Here is a 16,447-nt window from a genome sequence, read left to right on the forward strand (position 1 = left end):
TCGGGGAGTTCTCACCCCTTCTTCCTCCCAGGTTTCTGACTGGGAGCTTTCCAGCCTTCAGTGGCAAACCCCGAAAACAGAAGAAAAGTCTGAGGTGGGAATGGGAGTGGACCCTCTCCAGAGACATGAGGCAACCAAAGTGAGGGGGAGTGGCAGTCAGTTTCAATAAGATGGTTCCCCTATGGTCTTACAATGCGTCCACCTTTGAGTACATGTGTGTGGGTGTGCAGGTGTGTGTCCAGGAGAAGGGCGGGCTGCATTCAGACAACAGAGGGGTGCAGCACAAAGGACCCTCGAGGACCTCCTGGCTCTCCCCTGGCCCTCCCACCTTGGAAGAAAAGGCCTTTCCGAAGGACGCGCAGATTGTAAACTGTCCAGTTTATTATTAGGTCTTTAAATGGCTACAACAGACACCAGGAGAGTTCATATCTAGACTAGCTTTCCCGCCATAGGGTCACAGCACAAACGTACAACAGGGTTGGGTTTTTTTCCTTTTTTTTTGTCTTTTTCTGCCTTTTTTTTTTAAAAGAAGAAAGCAAAGAGGTTGATGGGGGGGTGGGGGGAGAGGGGGTTGCTAGAAGCTTCCGTTTTTATTTCCCCAAAAACAACAAAACAAACAAACGAAAAAAAAAAACCCCGATAAAACAGAAACAAAAGAAAAATGAAAAGTGTCCCGTACATAGAAGGCCCTCCGCGGAGGGGAGGGGGCAGGGATGGGTGGGGAGGGGCCTGCTCCGCATCTTGAAATATATTTTCATTTTCTTTTAAGTTTTGTCCTTCATGTTTTATGGAATAAAAAGTTCAGCCTTTTTATTGCATGAAACTAAAACTGGGGAGGGGGAAGGGGGGAGCTGAGGAGGCAGAAGGGGGAGGGGGAAGGTTGAGAGGGGAAGGGGGGAAAAGTCCCCCCCACCGTCTCCTGGCCAGTAAGTAACACCTCTTGTCTTCTTCTTGCATAATTTCTGGAATCTTCCTGCTTGCCACGGCCGGCTTGCTCGGCATCCCGGAGAAGAGGAGGAGGAGGGAGAAGGAAGGAGGAGGGAGGAGGAGGGAAGAGGGAGGAAAGTGGAGGGAGGAGGAGGAGGGGAGGGAGGAGGAAATCACACGCTCATCGTCATGCTGGGGGAATACTGCATGAGAAAAACAGACATGGTCCCAGAGAGCCAGTTAGGGCAGAGCATCCTCCCTTCCCATCAGCCCCCTGAGAACAAGGGCAGCCCCCAAGCCGCTCCAAGGGAAAGGTTGAAATGGAGAAGGCCAGCCTTTCTTAGGCCTGCCCTGGTACGGACCCAGCCTCCTCCCAGCCATTGACTGGGCAGGGTGGGGGGCCCTGCCCTTCAGTGCTGGGGGGGATGAGGCAGCTAAGGAAGGTCTTTGAGGAAAGAGCAGTGTCACTTCTGTCTCTAGTTCTAGTGCTTAGAACACGGGAATGCTTGGAATGAAAGGTACCTTAGGGACAAATCATTTTAGGTCAACCCACCTCATTTTATATGTGGGGAAACTAAGGCTTACAGCTAGTAAGTTACTTCTCAGAGGGCCTGGGAGAAGAGAGTCAAGACTAGAACCCAGGCCTCCTCACTCCCACTGAGGGCAGCTTCCCCGGCAAGCTGGGCCCATTCCAGGCCTCCCTGAATAGGTTTGGCTCAGATGCTAGGGTGTCATCGCAAAGGTTCATACTGGAGGTCTGGAAAGGGCCTCAGAGGCCTTTGAACCAACTCCTCTTATTTCAGAGGAGGGGAGAATGATGCCCTGGGATTTGAACCTGGGCCCATTGCACCACATGGAGGAGAGCAAAGAAAGTGACAACTATTCTCTAAAGACAATGGGCTGAGACCTCAGGTGTGTGGTCAGCACTTGAACTCTGGGCCATAGAATATGGTGGCTGACACCTCAGGGCCGCCCCCCCCCCCCATCTGCTACGCTTTGACAGTGGAGCCCAAGAGGGGGCAGGGCGGCAGGCACATGCCCTCCTCCCTGGCAGGGAGCGCAGCCTCAGATCCCCTGGGCAGAAGGCTCCGCATGGGGTGGGGGAGTGGGGCCCAAGGGACCTCTGGGAGTCCCAGAGGACTTACATTGTCATTTTGGAAGGAATGGAGGAAGTTTCCTCCTAATTCGCCATCATCTCTGGGAGTGCCGGGGGGATTGCTAATGCCACTTATGTTGTTTGGGGAATTCTGGGAGAGGAGAAGAGAAGAGGGGGTGGTCAGAGTCTCTAGAGCATTCCTCCTGTGCCCTCTTCCTCCCCAAACAAGGGTGCTCCCAGGGGCTAGGAAGGGTCCATTCCCAGGGGATTGCAGCAGGTGCTTACTAAGTGTTCTCTGTTCCCCACCCCCTCCTGTGTGCCAGAGGGCACAGCTAGGAGCCTGGTAGGAAAAATGGGGAATGGGAAGGTTTTCAGGGGGTTCTGACTGCCAGCCCCCCCCAGAATGCAGACTCACTTTGGGAAGTCCATCTATGTCACCTGACCCTGAAATGGAAAAAAAAAACAACTTGTTATGTGGTCAGTGCATCTGCCTAGAACTTTCCTTGCAGTTACCAAGGAGGGTTGGGGGAACAGCTCCTAGCTGGGCCCTTAGCCCAGAGGGGGCCAGGACACTGAAGGTCAGAGCTTGGAGGGGCCCAAGGATGGGGGGGGGGGGAGTCAGGGCTGGGGGCGGGGCCTGAGGATGGGGGGGGGTCAGGGCTGGGAGGGGGGCCTGAGGACAGGGGGGGGTCAGGGCTGGGAGGGGTGCCTGAGGATGGGGGGGGGGGAGTCAGGGTTGGGGGGGGCCTGAGGACAGGGGGGGTTGGGGGGGGCCTGAAGACAGGGGGGGTCAGGGCTGGGGGGGTCCTGAGGATGGGGGGGGGTCAGGGCTGGGGGTGGCCTGAGGACGGGGGGGGTCAGGGGGGGGCCTGAGGACAGGGGGGGTCAGGGCTGGGGGGGGGGCCTGAGGACGGGGGGGGGGTCAGGGCTGGGGGGGGCCTGAGGACGGGGGGGGGGGGGTCAGGGCTGGGGGGGGCCTGAGGACGGGGGGGGGGTCAGGGCTGGGGGGGGGCCGGAGGACAGAACATTAACACACAACCCTCCCCTGCATTTTCAGGGGGCTACCCCAGCTCCAGACAGGGCTTTTCCCACCACCCCATTCTGTAGCAAGTCCTTATCTGGAAACCAAACGAGCTAAGGGCTAATGTCAACATTTGGTTTTCCCACCCAAATTATCTGTTTTTGTTGGAGAAAAGTCTGGATTAGCCAAGCACTGGCTCTTTCTCTGAGGAAAGCCACCCTTTAAATCCAGCCAGAAAATTCTGGCTGCCAGCCATGGGCTGTGCCCCACCCCCACACTCCTTTAGGAGGCAGCAGGCTGCCTCTACTTACCTAAGGATCCATTCATGTGGTGAGGCTCCATGCCACCCATGCCACCCATGGGGCCGTCCGAGCCGGGGCCCATGGGGAACTGAGAACAGAACAGGAAGAGGGCAGCATGAGATGTGGGCAGCCCCTGCCCAGAACAGGGCTCACACCCCTCCCAAGTCTGAAATCCTGCGATTCTGGGAAGTGCCTGAAAACCACCATCCCGACTTCCCAGACCTTCTCTTCCACCCCACCTCCCTGCTCCTCCAACCAGTACTGAGCACAGTTCCCCTCTCAGCACAGGCTAGCCTAGCTAGAGATGGACCCAGTATTCCAAAGGTGGTCTGACGAGGGCAGAGGATGGTTCTGCTCTTTCTGTATCACCAGCATTGTCTCAAGTTTCACTGGTTTGTTGAGCGGCCATGTGAAGCTGCTAGAATTATGTTGGGCTTGGGGTCCTACCAGAACTCCTGATCTTCTGCCCCCAGCTAACAAGTGTCCCTACACAACACTGCTGGAGAGGATGAGTCGAGAGGGGCATGTGGATGAAAGATCTGGGTTTGAGAAGGTTCCCTCTGACTCCCATACCTTGCCATTCAGATAGCAGCTGAGTCACTAACATCAAGTTGAAGGTTTGCCAAGTGCTTTACATGGTATCTCATTTGATCCTCACAACAACCTTTCCACTGTTAGCCCCATTTTTCAGAGGAGGAAACTGAGGTTGAGGGAGGCCCAGAATCACACAACTAAGAACTGTCTCAGGCAGGATTCTTCATTCAAGTCTGGAGATCTAAGCTGCTGAACCCCCTGATGGCCAAGACCCCCTCCCACCCCTGCCATCCTTCTCTCTCCGGCCAACCCTCCCCCTCCCTGCTCTTTTCCCACAAGGCTCTTGGAAGCTGCAAAGCAGCCTCCTGCCACTGAGCATGGGTCTGGCTGACAAATGGGTGGCAGGGTGGATCCCCTGTTCTGAGGGTCTCCTCCATCAGGGAAGTGATCTATGCCCACTTCCCCAAACCCCACTGCTTCCAGCAGATTCCTGGAGGGCTGCCCCTGGCCCTTAGGATCCCAGACCTAGAGCTGGCTAGGACTTCAGGTCAGCTGGACCAACCTCCTCATTTTACAGATGAGGCCCAACGAGGTACCCAGGGTGACGAGCTGTGCAGTCTCTAAGGTAGGATTCCCACTTGGCGCTCCCTGACTCCAAGCCCAGCCCTGCTACGATACACTTGATAAATACTGATCCATTTGGGCTATCTCCCCATCCCTGCAGGCCTGTCTTGGCCCTGCCTCTACCCTTGCCTGAGACCTTCTGGTCTTGGCAGCGCCTTGAGCTGCCCCTGAGCCTCTGAAACAGGCGCCGAGCAGCCCAGGAGTTCATCACATCTTGGACGGTTTGTTTTCATCCCTCTCTGGTAACAAATGGCTGAAATCAATTAGCCGGGCCTTCCCCTCAGCTGATGAAGTTAATTATGATTTGTTATGGTATCTGATATATGTAAATGATCCCAAAGCAGACTTACATTGGACCTGCTGCCTCCGGGCGGCACGGGATTAATCATCGTGTAGATATTGTCACCGGAGTTTGTGGAGTCTGGAGGAGAGTTGGGGGAGGGGGGTGATTAATTCATTTCTTAATTAAAACAAACTCATGCCACTTGAACTCATTCTTTTGTATTTTATCACTGAAAATTCCCTCTAAGTACTGCCATTTTCTGGCTAATTTGTATTTAATGAAGATTCACAAAGTTTTTAATCACAGAAAATTCAACTGTGAAAATGATCCAACCCAGGCTTGTCTCCCCTCTCCCACCATGGGCACTTGAAGGCAAAGGGCCCTGGCCAGGGAACACAGAGGGTGCTCTCCCCAGCTTGTCCCAGAACCTGGGGGGAGATGAGATAGGAGGGGAGGGACCAGGGCCATATGGAGAGCTTTATGGTGACCTAGCCTGAAATGTAGGTCAGCAAGCTCATAAAAATGCAGCAGCAGCAGGAGGGTGGGGTGGGGAGGGAGAGAGGAAGGGGAGGGGCAGAGAGAGAGGGGGAGGGACGGAGGGAGAGAGAGAGAGAGAGAGAGAGAGAGAGAGAGAGAGAGAGAGAGAGAGAGAGAGAGGAGAGAGAGAGAGAGAGAGAGAGAGAGAGAGAGAGAGAGAGAGAGAGAGAGAGAGAGAGAGAGACAGAGACAGAGACAGAGACAGAGACAGAGACAGACAGAGACAGAGACAGAGACAGAGAGGATAGAGACCCTACCCTGGCAGCTGGAAGCGGGGTGGGGAGCTCCCTCCTCCTCTTCCTCTCAATTAGCATTAAAATGTCTATTTGAAAACTCACTAACAAGTTTACTGGCAGAGCAGATACCACATGGAACATCCTTAGATTCCTGCCTCAGCTGAGGGTTTACTCCCTTCTCTCTCACCTGCCCTGGGCCTCAGGGGGTGGGGGGATGGCTGTCCAGCCAAGGATCACCCTAAGTCTCTAAGCCCTTTAGCAGGTGAGCTGTGAAACAACTGCCACCCTGCTCTAGGGAAAGACAAGGATCAGGAGCCTGGAATGGAGAGCTGGGGAAACTGAGGCTGAGGAGGCAGGTGACCTGTCCAGGGCCACAGGGCTAGTCAGTTAGCAAGTGCATTTAGGGTTAGCAGTTAGCAAGCATTTCAGGCATCTACTAAGAGCCAACAATGAGCCCAACAAAATCTGGGGACAGAAGGGTGAAAGCATGGCCTGCCCTCTAGGAGCCACTGGTCTAATGGCAGAGAGACTGCATCAAAGGTAATCCCAGGAGGAAGGCCCTAGCATTGGGGAGGCCCAGCAAAGGCCTCTGGGATAAGATAGGATCTGGGCTGAGGCTGGGGGTAAGCCAAAGAAAAGGTGGGGAGGCAGGAGAGGGAGGCACCCCATTAATGGGGAGCTGGGAGTCCCCAACTTCTCACAATTTAAAGTGTGAGATCTCTAGGAGGAAGGGTTTGCTGAGCTCCCAGTGCCAAGACCTCCCCCCACGTCCCTTAGTCTCTCCCGCACACCCCAATACGGGTATGTTTTATCTCTGTTCCCATGGACTACCTGGAGTAGAGTAGTCTGGGGGACTGATTGGACCAGAACCATGGAGCTCAGAGCAGGAAAGGGCTGCTCTCCATGGTCCAGCCTCTGGTAGGTCTCACCTGCAGCATCCCGGACACTCAGAAGCGGGGAGATGCCAGGTGGACCAGGCTCTCACAAAGCAAGAGAAACAGAATGATGGTAGCGGGGAGAAGGGAAATGAACTCCCTGTGCTAGGGGAGGGATCTCTGCTCTCTGCTCTAGTTCTAGTATAGAAGGGGCTGGATGTCCTGGTTTGCTCTCTCCACGAGGGGAGAACTCTCAAACAACCTAATGGGACCATCAAGGAAATCATGAGCCCCGAGTGAGGGGTCCCCTGGACACCCCAGCTCCACCCCAACCTGTCTGCTTATCCTGGGCTCCACAGAGAGTCTGGGGGCCGGTCCCCTCACCCTCCCTGACTTCACACAAAGCTGATTGTGGCAAAAATTATTTCGAGAAGAAGACACCTCAAGGGCCATCCCACTCAGTCTCTGTGAGGCACAAAGAGAATGGGTTTCACTTTCAGGCCCAGCCTTTGCCCCCATACCACAGCCTCACAGTTGGAGGGAGATGGGGGCTGGGACCCCTCACCCACCCTCCAAGGGGCTCTGCTTGCCATTACCTGCAGGACTGGGCATGATGGGTGTTCCTGGGGGGCCGCCACCGCCAGGGGGCCCCTGGAGAGAGAGAAGGACATATGAGTGACGTGGGGGGTAGGGAGATCCTGCCACTGTCAGCAACAATGGCTCACCTTGGTCCTCAGCCAAGCATTCGTCCTCAGCTCCCCCCTCCCACAGGGGCTTGGGCAGAGTGCCAGTCTGGTGCCCGAGGGAGGGGCAGAGTCTGGAGAGCAGGTGGGCAGGGATGACCCACCCTGGGCGGAGGCCATTCCTCCTAAATAGGGAGGGAGGAGGCCTGACCCCCTGCTCTTATCTGGGCAACCTCTGCCCATTCCCCCATGCAGTAGACAGGCCGGGTCTCAAGGGATCAGAACACGTGAATGAGGTTTAGTTTGTTGTTGAGATGAAGAAAACTCAGGTTAGATGGTTAAGAGATCATAGCCCTTTCAGAGCTGGGAAGGACACTGTCTAACTGTCCAGAGCAGAAGACGGAGCCCAGCCTGTGGTCCAAGGTGAGAGGATGTCAAGTGGCTGAGCTGGGGGATCAGAACACAGGTCAGATTAGTGACTGCAGACAGCCCCAGGGGGATGGTGAAAGCTCAGCACTTAGGGATGAGCAGGGGGGTCTTACTAGAGACTATTGGGGGAGGGGGAAACCGATGCAGGTGAGAGGTGGGGCATGGGACATGGAAGCTGCTATACCAGACCTGCCAGCGGACCCCTGAACATCAGAACTTACCACATAGGTACCAGGTGACGAGGAGGAGTACGGAATCTGAAAAGGGACAGGTAGGGGGTTAGAAGAATCCTCTCCCCCCAGGCTGGCCCTGCCTAGCTGGCTCCATGGAAGTTCTGCTCAGAGACCCTCTGATATCAGAGATCTAGAAAGAGATCTCAGAGGTGGCTGAGGACCCCCGTCATTGTTCCAGAGAAGGAAACATGATTTGGAGAGGTGGGATCTAGAGGCAGCTCTGTTTCCATTACCCCCTTCAGCCCTCTCTCAAACTGGTCTATGGACAACCCTTCCCAGGTACAACAAGAGGCAGATGCCTTGAACAGATGGTGTGGGGATGGGGAGGCTCTCCCTTCCTCCTCCCCATCCCCCTTACAGTTGGAAGCCCTTTTACTCCCTCCTGGGGGGTGCAGGTCCAGGCAGAGCTGGGAGGGTTCATCTAACCCAGGGCCACCCCTTCTTTTAGAAAGAAACTTGAGGCCCATATCTGAGACTGCACTGTGAGAGTCACATTGCTGGTACCTGAGCTTGGGCAGGTCTTCTAGGCCAGAAGGGTGGCCCATGGCCTCCTTAGGAGGGAGCATCCCTTAGCCTTCCCTGGACCTTGGCACGGTCCTAAGGACCTGGTGGGTCTGGCTTCACCCTTTTCCATCTGGTTCTGGTGGTGTACAGTGGGCAGAGAAGCTAGATGGGGAGCCCCTGTCCCCCTCACTCCCTGGGTGGCCTGGGACAGCTGCTTTGGAGAAGGGAGAAGTCCCTGCCACCTCCAGACCTGGCTCAAGGAGAAGCCAGACCTTTCTTCTCCAAGGCCCCAAGACCAAGAATGATCCCACAGAAGCCAGGGGAGAATGTGATGTGTGGCTTCCCCTGCTAGGGAACATGATACCCACCCCTTGACCCTTCTCCCCCACGCTCCCCTCCCCGCCCCAGTCCTGACCTTTTCAGGCCAGGTACCAACCAGGACTTACTGAGTTAGCACTGTTAGGGTTGGGCCAAGGCCTGCCAGCTCCAGGGCCCCTGAAATTCAGAAGAGAAACCCAATGAGATAAAGAAGGCAGGGACCTTGGACAGCTCCAGAAGGGCAGGGGCTTGGTGAGGGTGGATGACCCCAAGGCTAACCAGAGAGCGACAGGGAGAAGTGGGGGGCAGGTTCCCCCAAGCCCGTGGTGCTCCCCCTCCCAGTCCCGAGCTGGGACTCACATGTTAATTCCAGGCATGGCGGGCCCTAAAGAGTTGGGTGGAGGTCTCATCCCACTGCCGTAATTCTGGAAAGAGAATGAAGGGTCAGCTGGGGAGGAGACAACATGAGGAAGGGTACAGAGAGACCCTGGGTCTGGGACTACAGCTGGGAAGAGAAAGATGATAAGGAACTCTAACAGAGAATCAGAGAGAGATCTGCCACCGTGATGCCTGGGGTGGGATGGGTGTCCTAAGAGTCTTACATTGAAAATAAAAAAAGTATCGATTGATTGATTTCCCATGTTAGAACATGTGTCTTGAGTGTCAGGCTGTGCGTTTTCCCCTCTGTATTCTCAGTGCTCTGCACACAGGAAGGAACTAATAAAAGCTTTCTTTTTTCTCCCTTTCACTCATTCACATCTATTCTTTCCCCACCTCTGACCCCTAAAGCCTTCCCCGGTTACAAAGAACAATAAAAAAGAGAGAAAAGGAGTCCAGCAAAATTAACCAATGTGTAGAGTCTGCAGGATATACCGTTCCACATCTACAAACTAACTGCTAAACACTTAAAAAAAAATGTTTTATGGCTTTCCCCCTTACGTCATCAACACTTCCCTGTGTCTCCTATCTCACAGATTATAACCTAATACATTCTCTCACTACAAAGAAGCAAAACACACCAACCCCCTGGTGTGGTCCAACAACACACGCTGTACACTGAGAGGTCTACCTCCCTTCTGAGATGGAAATGAGCTCCCTCCAGGACGATGCTTTGTTTCTGAGGTGGAGTCTATCACAACAGATCTACACACAACTGCTGTCCTCTACGCTAACCCACCCCTAACTCAACCCTAGGCCAGAAGCCATGACTCCTTGACAGCCCACCAGGCTAGTGCGTGAATAGGGGGGAAGGAAAAGCCAAGGAGGAGAAAGAGCCCAGCCCCAGATGAGGTGATCGTGGGATTTAGAAGGAGAGAAGCTCCTTGAAGGTCCTCTAGACCAGGGCTTCTTAACCCCAGGGTCTGGTAAAATTAAAAAAAAAAAAACAAAACTATTTCAACATAATTGACTTGATTGGTAATTTTTTGTATTTTATTACACACATATACATTTTAAAACCTCATTTGGTGAGCTTTGCCACACCGACTGCTATGGGGGTCTAGGCCCCCAAAATGGTGAAGTCCCTGTTTGTTCTTGGCCAAAATGCCTGTTTACAGAGGAGGAAACTGAGCCCCAGTGCGACGGAGGCTCCCGGCCTAAAATGACAGGTCATTGCTAAGGTACGAGCGAGGATCCAAACCCAGGTCCTCTGTCCCAGAACGTTCCGGTCTGCTTCCTTACCAGGAGGAAACTCTGAAGGGGATTCCTGGCCAAGAAGGGATGGGACCTTAATTATAAAAAAGTATGATCAACCACCGATAGTAATGATCAATAAATTGAATGTATGTGGCCACAGGCAACAACTGAGCAGCACTTATTAAAGGCTTGCTGTGTCAGGCATTAGAAATAATAATATTATTCATTATTAATAATAAGCATTTACAGAGCACTTTGCAACCACAGACTCATTTTATCCTCACAACCATCCTGGGAGGAAAATACTATTATTATACCTATTTTAGGGATAAGGAAACTGAGGCACAAGCAGAAGTTGAGGGATCAGCCCAGGGTCATACAGTTACTAAGGGCAGGATCTGCACTCAGGTCTTCCTGGCTCCAGGCACAGCAGCTGTTCTAAGGCCTGGGAGCAAGTCTGCTCTGGGAGCCTCAGTGTCCTCACATGTTGTGTGGGGACAGATACTAGCACTGCGTACTGTCTGGGGATTTGGGAAGGGATGCTGGGGGAGAAGGGCTAGCTTCTTTCTGAGAGGCCCCAGAAAGCAGAACTAACATTATAGGAAGCAGCCATAAAGTGGAATGAGCTGCCTGGGTAGGGCAGGTGAGCTCCCCCTCATGGGAGGGCTCCACTGGGTCTGGCAGTCACTGGGCATTCTTGTTCAAGGATGGTGTGGACCAGACCACGTCTTCGAGGTCTTAGTGAGACAGGTTTTTTAAGCTGAGTTTCAGGGCCAGAGCAGCAGGGAGAGGGGGCTTCTGGTCCAACAGGGTCTTCCTCTGCAGGGGCTGGTAAAATGAGGCGGCCTGGGGAGTGCTGGCTCCTGCAGGAAAACTGTAGGAACCTGAGAGAGGGAGGGATAAGCAGGGTCTGGGGTAGTTCACTGAGGGCTCATCTTGTTAGGTTGAGAATAAAAGCGGGGTGGCCACCCCCATTTTCAAGTGAGGGCTCAGAGATGTGCACAACGGTCAAATGCCCAGAATGGAGATGTTGCAAAGGAGGCCTTCTGACTCCCAAGTCTGGGGGCTGGGCCAGAGAGATCGAGCAGAAGACTGGGGGGCAGGGGGAAGGGGGAGGGAGGCAAGAGGGAGAAAGGAATTCCGAGAAGCAGCAGCAATTGGAGACATGGGATTAACCCCACGGGGGCCATGTAGCTCATTGATGCTGCCTTGTGGGTGGTGAGGAGCCTGCTAGGAGGGCCCCAGGATGACAGTCAGGCACAAGGGGAGGGTGCATGGGAGGAGGGGGCTTCCTGCCTGCCTGGGAGGAGGTGCAGCCACAGGGACCCTTGTACCCCCATCCTCCCTGCTGTTCTCGAACAATCATAGAAAACCAGATCTGGCAGACAGAGGGAGAGGAGGATTTAGATCACAGAAGCCAAGAAGTCTCCCAGAATAAACTGAGGCCCAGGGATGGGCCTGCCTATGGGTACCCAGGTGTTGGAATACGGAACCCCCACAAAGTCTAGACTTGTCCTAGACACCGGGTGGGATCCCCCCACATATACTGACCCATGTATGCACATGCACATGTGCACATGTGCACGCACACACACACACAGGCAGCCTCAGCCTTCCTCTGAGCCCCACCTAACACCCCTCATTCTAAGAAACCTTTTCAGGTCCCTGTCAGTCTCTGCTGAGGGTCCCCAGGTCACTCCTGCCTGGATCTTGTCTGTACGCAGTTGCTTCCATGTTGTCTCCCTGATTAGACCAGAGTTCCTTGGGGGCGATGCTGCCTCACAGCTTTCCATCTCCAGCTTGTAGGACAGGGCATGGCATAGAGTAGGTGCTTAATAAATGCTTCTTAATTTGACCTGAGCTAAGGAAGCCCAGGTTCAAATTCTGGGCCAGAATCGGTTCTTTTTTCACTCTCCCTCATATGCCTTGGTCTGGGTTTATTAACAAAGAAGGGGGTTGGGGCGAGGTTGAGTCAGGAGTGGACGGGCCAGTACCTAGCCCATCTAGGGGTGAACTACGAGAATGAGCGACAACAAGCAATGACAGGATAAATCCTGTTGTAGGGAAGTGACCCTTATAAAAGTGGCCACACAGGAGTCATCCAGACACTGTGGATGCTCTGCTAGGTCCCCCTGTGAAAGTGCTGAACCAGAGTGACGGAGGAGGAAGGAGAAGAGCCGAACAACAGCTACCGCAACTGCACGCGTCTCAGAGCCTTTTAACAGAGTGACTCTCAACAAGTCAGTTAACTTCTCTTTCCGTGTTCTCATCTGTAAATGGGGAATGTCACATAAATGTCAAGGGCTATTGAAGATTACGTGATGGGGAAGAGAGAGTCCTTTCCTTGGAGTTCTGAGATCTGGGTTCTGATCCTGCTCTGTTCTGCTGGGGGAACTTGAAGGGAAGTCTCAACCTCTCTGGGCCAAAGTTTCCTCATCAATTAGTGAGAAAATAAACTCCATGATCTTTGGGGGTCCTTCCAGAACCATGTAGAACCATGACACTAAGCTATTTTTTTCCTTTTCTGTAAAATGAGAAATTTGGATCAGAACTTTCTTCTGACCAATCAGTGTCCTTCTCTGTAAAAGGAGAGGGTTGGGGGAGATGGCCCATTCCAGGCCCATTTCTCTATGTTGGTGGGGAGGAGCACTATAGCTGTCTTTAGGTATCCAAAGCGCCCACTCCTGGACAAGGGATGAGACTTCTTGGCCTGAGGGTTCAGCTGGCAGAGCAACAGATGTATGTTTGGTGTGCCAGGTGGTCCAAAGCCTTTCCATCCCTGGAGGAGGGTCTTCAGGCCAGTTCTTGGGGGATCCTGTCCTCGGGCAGATTTCTGCTTCAGGGGAGGGTTGGTGAAGTGGAAGGTGACCTCCAGGACGTGACAATCCGATTTGGAATCTCTAAGCACTCTGGTTTTATCTCTGACCCAGATGACTAAGGCCTTGTTGCCAAAGGTCCCTGCGAGGAGGCTTCTTCTTCGAGAGGGCGTTTTGCCATCAAATGACTCTAACACTGCCGCATGCTCCAGGGGGCATGAAGCAGCACCAAGGCTTCCCGGAGATCCCTTTCCCTGGTCCATCCCCACTTTGCCAGCCTCAGACAGGCCTTGGAGACTCCCGCCAAGTACCCCAAAGGAAGGCGGTCCATGAAAGACTACAGTGTGTGTGGTGGAACAGGGTCCCTGGGCTCACAGGAGGGGCTTGGTACATTTTTGGTCTGGCCACCAATGGCCTGCGTGACCTGGGTCAAGCCACGCTCCTGGTTGGGCCCTTTCCTATTGTGTTATATGGGGCCTGGGGATGTGTACTGAGGAGCCTGGGAACCTGGATGTCCCCAGGGCAAATGTGTCTGGGGGGGGGGGGGGGGCGGTGTCAGTCTGCATGGATTTGAATCTCTGGCAGCTGCAAACCATCTATGGCTCTCCCTCTCTCCTCTGGATGGACATGGACATGGACACACACACCCTCCCAAACACTGGAAGCCTCAGGACACCCAGAGGCTTCTGGGAATTATCACACATGCTCAGCCCAACTGCAGGATAACTGCTAACCTAAAGACTACTTTTTCTAAGACGGTGGTGTCATGTTGTGAAGAGTCTGACTTGCAGTCAGAGCATGTGAGGGTGAATCTTCAGTCAGCTGATTTCTCTACGCCTGCGATCCTAGTTTCTCTTTAACTCTTTGGCCCTTAGTTTCCTTGTCTGTAAAATGAAAAGAACTGGACTGAGACTGCCTCAGGCCCTTCCAGCCCTGGGTCTTCCCCTTACTCTCTGGAGCACCTCCAGTCATAGCTGAGGACACTCTCCATCCTGTAAAAGGACCAGAGTGTGCGGGAGCATTTAAAGTTTCCACGGCGGTCAGAGGATTTCCTCCCAAGGTCTGCTCTGACACCTCCCTGGGCACAGAGAGATCTTCCTTTAAGGCCAGAGCAGATGGAAAGCTGTCCCATCATGTACAGGCCCAGCAAGGTGGGACAGCCGTAGGCCCAAGGGGAAGAAGGCATTTTGGCTCCAGCAAGTGAAGAGGGCTCTCCCCTAAGGGGCCCCACGGATGAAATCTGGGGTCTTTTCGTGTGCTGAAGTAGGTTCTGGGCTAAAGAGGACACACCCTGGACCACCAGGAAGGAGAGCTAAGGAGGCTGGCCCTGTTTGGGGTCTCCTCCATCATCCTTAGCTTAGAAGCTGCTTTGCTGGGGACGGGGAAATGAAAACATCCACTCCTTCATAAAACCACACCCTTGCCCACTTTCTCTTAGAGGCAAAGGACAGACCAGTTTAGATGACCCAGCCAAAATGGAGGGGGGGTGGGGAATGAATGGAAGTGAACTGAAGACATTCTCTAGAGAGGCTTCAGACCCTTAACGAGCTCCAAACCTGCTTCTAGTACCCTTACTTTACACATGAAAAAACAGGACCAGAGAAGGAGGAGACCCAAGGTCACAGAACGGATGTGGGCAAGAACCCAGGCCAAAGGATTACAGATTTAGAAGTGGAGGGGCTCTGCATATGACCTAAATTCTTATTTTACTGATAAGGAAATGGAGGCCCACTTAGAGAGACTGACTTTCCCAAGGTGACAGGAAGGACTTGAACTCAGAACCCTTAGTTCTAAGCCATGGTGGCCCAATGGATAAAGTGAGAGTCAGGAAGACTCATCTTTCTGAGTTCAAATCCAGCCTCAGACACTTACTAGTTGTGTGACCTCAGCCAAATCACTTCACTCTGTTTGCCCTAAGTTCTGCTTCTGTAAAATGAGCTGGAGAGGGAAATGGCAAACCTCCAGCGTCTTTGCCGAAAAAACCCCAAATGAGGTCACGGAGAGTCCGACACAACTGAACAAGAGAAGTTATTACTTTTACAGCTCTTCAAGAAGAGCTATCTTCTGGGAAGGATGATTCCCCACTCTGTGCCTCAGTTTCCCCTTCTGCAAAATGCTGGGGGTTGGGGATGTACAATGTTACTCAAAGGGGTATACAAACCATAAAACTGGCATCTATAAAACCTTTTTAAAAAGAGTTCTCCAGGGCAATAATAGTAATGACCCCTTCACCAACCCTCACCACCACCACTAAAGCTTGAGCCCTAGGCAGGGAACTTGACTTGCCGCAGGCAGAGCTGGAGATACTGCCTGCCTCTAAACAGACGAGATGCATCCATGAGGAGACACAAGGAGACTGATTCCCAGCTCCCCCGGGAAGGCAGGTGCAAGGCCCAAGCAGTGGCCAGCAAGGCTTGGCCTGGAAAAGCTCAAATGGGAGACAGAAGCTCCCAGAGCCCACAGGGGAGAGTTGCCCCCTCCTGCAGCTTCCAGCCTGAGGGAGGCTGGGAGGTGCCAACAGATTCTGGCAGAAGGAAGACAGGCAGGAGCTTCCTAGCGGCCTTCCATCACACCCACTGCCATGACTGATTTCTGTCTCTACCCAAATCCCTTCTGTTCTCTGGCCTAGACTGCAGGCAATCCCTAGAAACCTGGCTCCACTCTTGGGGAGACAGCTGAGGCCCCCCTGGGCATCTTCTGCTTCTGCTTCAGTTAATGAGATGTGGTGGGGCTAGAAGGTTACCTGTGGGCCAGGACCCATCGGTCCCATTCCTCGTGGGGGGTTCATTCTTTGCATTGAGCCTCCCATGTTGGGGTGTCCTGTAAGAGAAAAGAAAGAACATGGGGCATTAAGAGGGGACAATCAGCCCGCTGTCAGGGCGTGTAGTGGCAGTGTCTCCTCCCTGGCATCCCCACTGGATGCTCCCAGCTGGCCATACCTTGTTGTCGCGTCGGGTCCATTGAGTTGGGCAGTAATGGCTGTGTGCCGGGAACTCCTCCGGGGGGCTGAAAGAGACAGGAGATGCAAAACAGGGGGAGGAAGTGACCCGGGGGCAGGGGACCCCAGTGACTGCACTAATGGCATCCAGAAGCTCCAAGTCAGCACAAACAGCTGGCCTGTCTCCCCGGGGAGCTTCTAGCTGCCAGGGGTTCTTTTCCTGGTCCCTCCCATTTTAGGTGCATTGACTCAGGTTGGGAGGAACCTCAGACACAAGCCAGTCCAAAGTCTCATTTGACAGAAAGGAAACTGAGACCCAGGCAGGAGGGAAGCATGGTTCCGCCAAGGGGCTAAGCCAGCCTTTTTGGGACAGCTGGCACCCTGAAGCTTGGACCACTTGATCCCCTCTTCAAAAAAGAGGCACTCTAGCATTGGCAAGGATAAGATCAGTGTCCT

General features: G+C 53.6%; 1 protein-coding gene across 3 annotated transcripts in view; it reads right to left on the reverse strand.

The window, feature by feature from the left end:
• Positions 1-361: 361 nt before the first annotated feature.
• Positions 362-16,447, reverse strand: part of SSBP3 (single stranded DNA binding protein 3) — a 151,831-nt gene continuing 135,745 nt past the window's right edge. For all 3 annotated transcript variants that reach the window (XM_072649553.1, XM_072649552.1, XM_072649554.1), the window contains 11 exons: positions 15,993-16,059; positions 15,797-15,873; positions 8,963-9,027; positions 8,731-8,779; positions 7,769-7,804; positions 7,032-7,086; positions 4,855-4,925; positions 3,356-3,434; positions 2,439-2,467; positions 2,073-2,174; positions 362-1,130 (listed from right to left, as the gene is read on the reverse strand). In XM_072649553.1, coding sequence (XP_072505654.1) covers positions 1,101-1,130; positions 2,073-2,174; positions 2,439-2,467; positions 3,356-3,434; positions 4,855-4,925; positions 7,032-7,086; positions 7,769-7,804; positions 8,731-8,779; positions 8,963-9,027; positions 15,797-15,873; positions 15,993-16,059 — 660 coding nt within the window. In that variant the 3' untranslated portion in view covers positions 362-1,100. The remainder of the gene's footprint in view (positions 1,131-2,072; positions 2,175-2,438; positions 2,468-3,355; positions 3,435-4,854; positions 4,926-7,031; positions 7,087-7,768; positions 7,805-8,730; positions 8,780-8,962; positions 9,028-15,796; positions 15,874-15,992; positions 16,060-16,447) is intronic.

Source organism: Notamacropus eugenii, chromosome 2, assembly GCF_028372415.1.
Source record: "Notamacropus eugenii isolate mMacEug1 chromosome 2, mMacEug1.pri_v2, whole genome shotgun sequence".
Taxonomy (NCBI): domain Eukaryota; kingdom Metazoa; phylum Chordata; class Mammalia; order Diprotodontia; family Macropodidae; genus Notamacropus; species Notamacropus eugenii.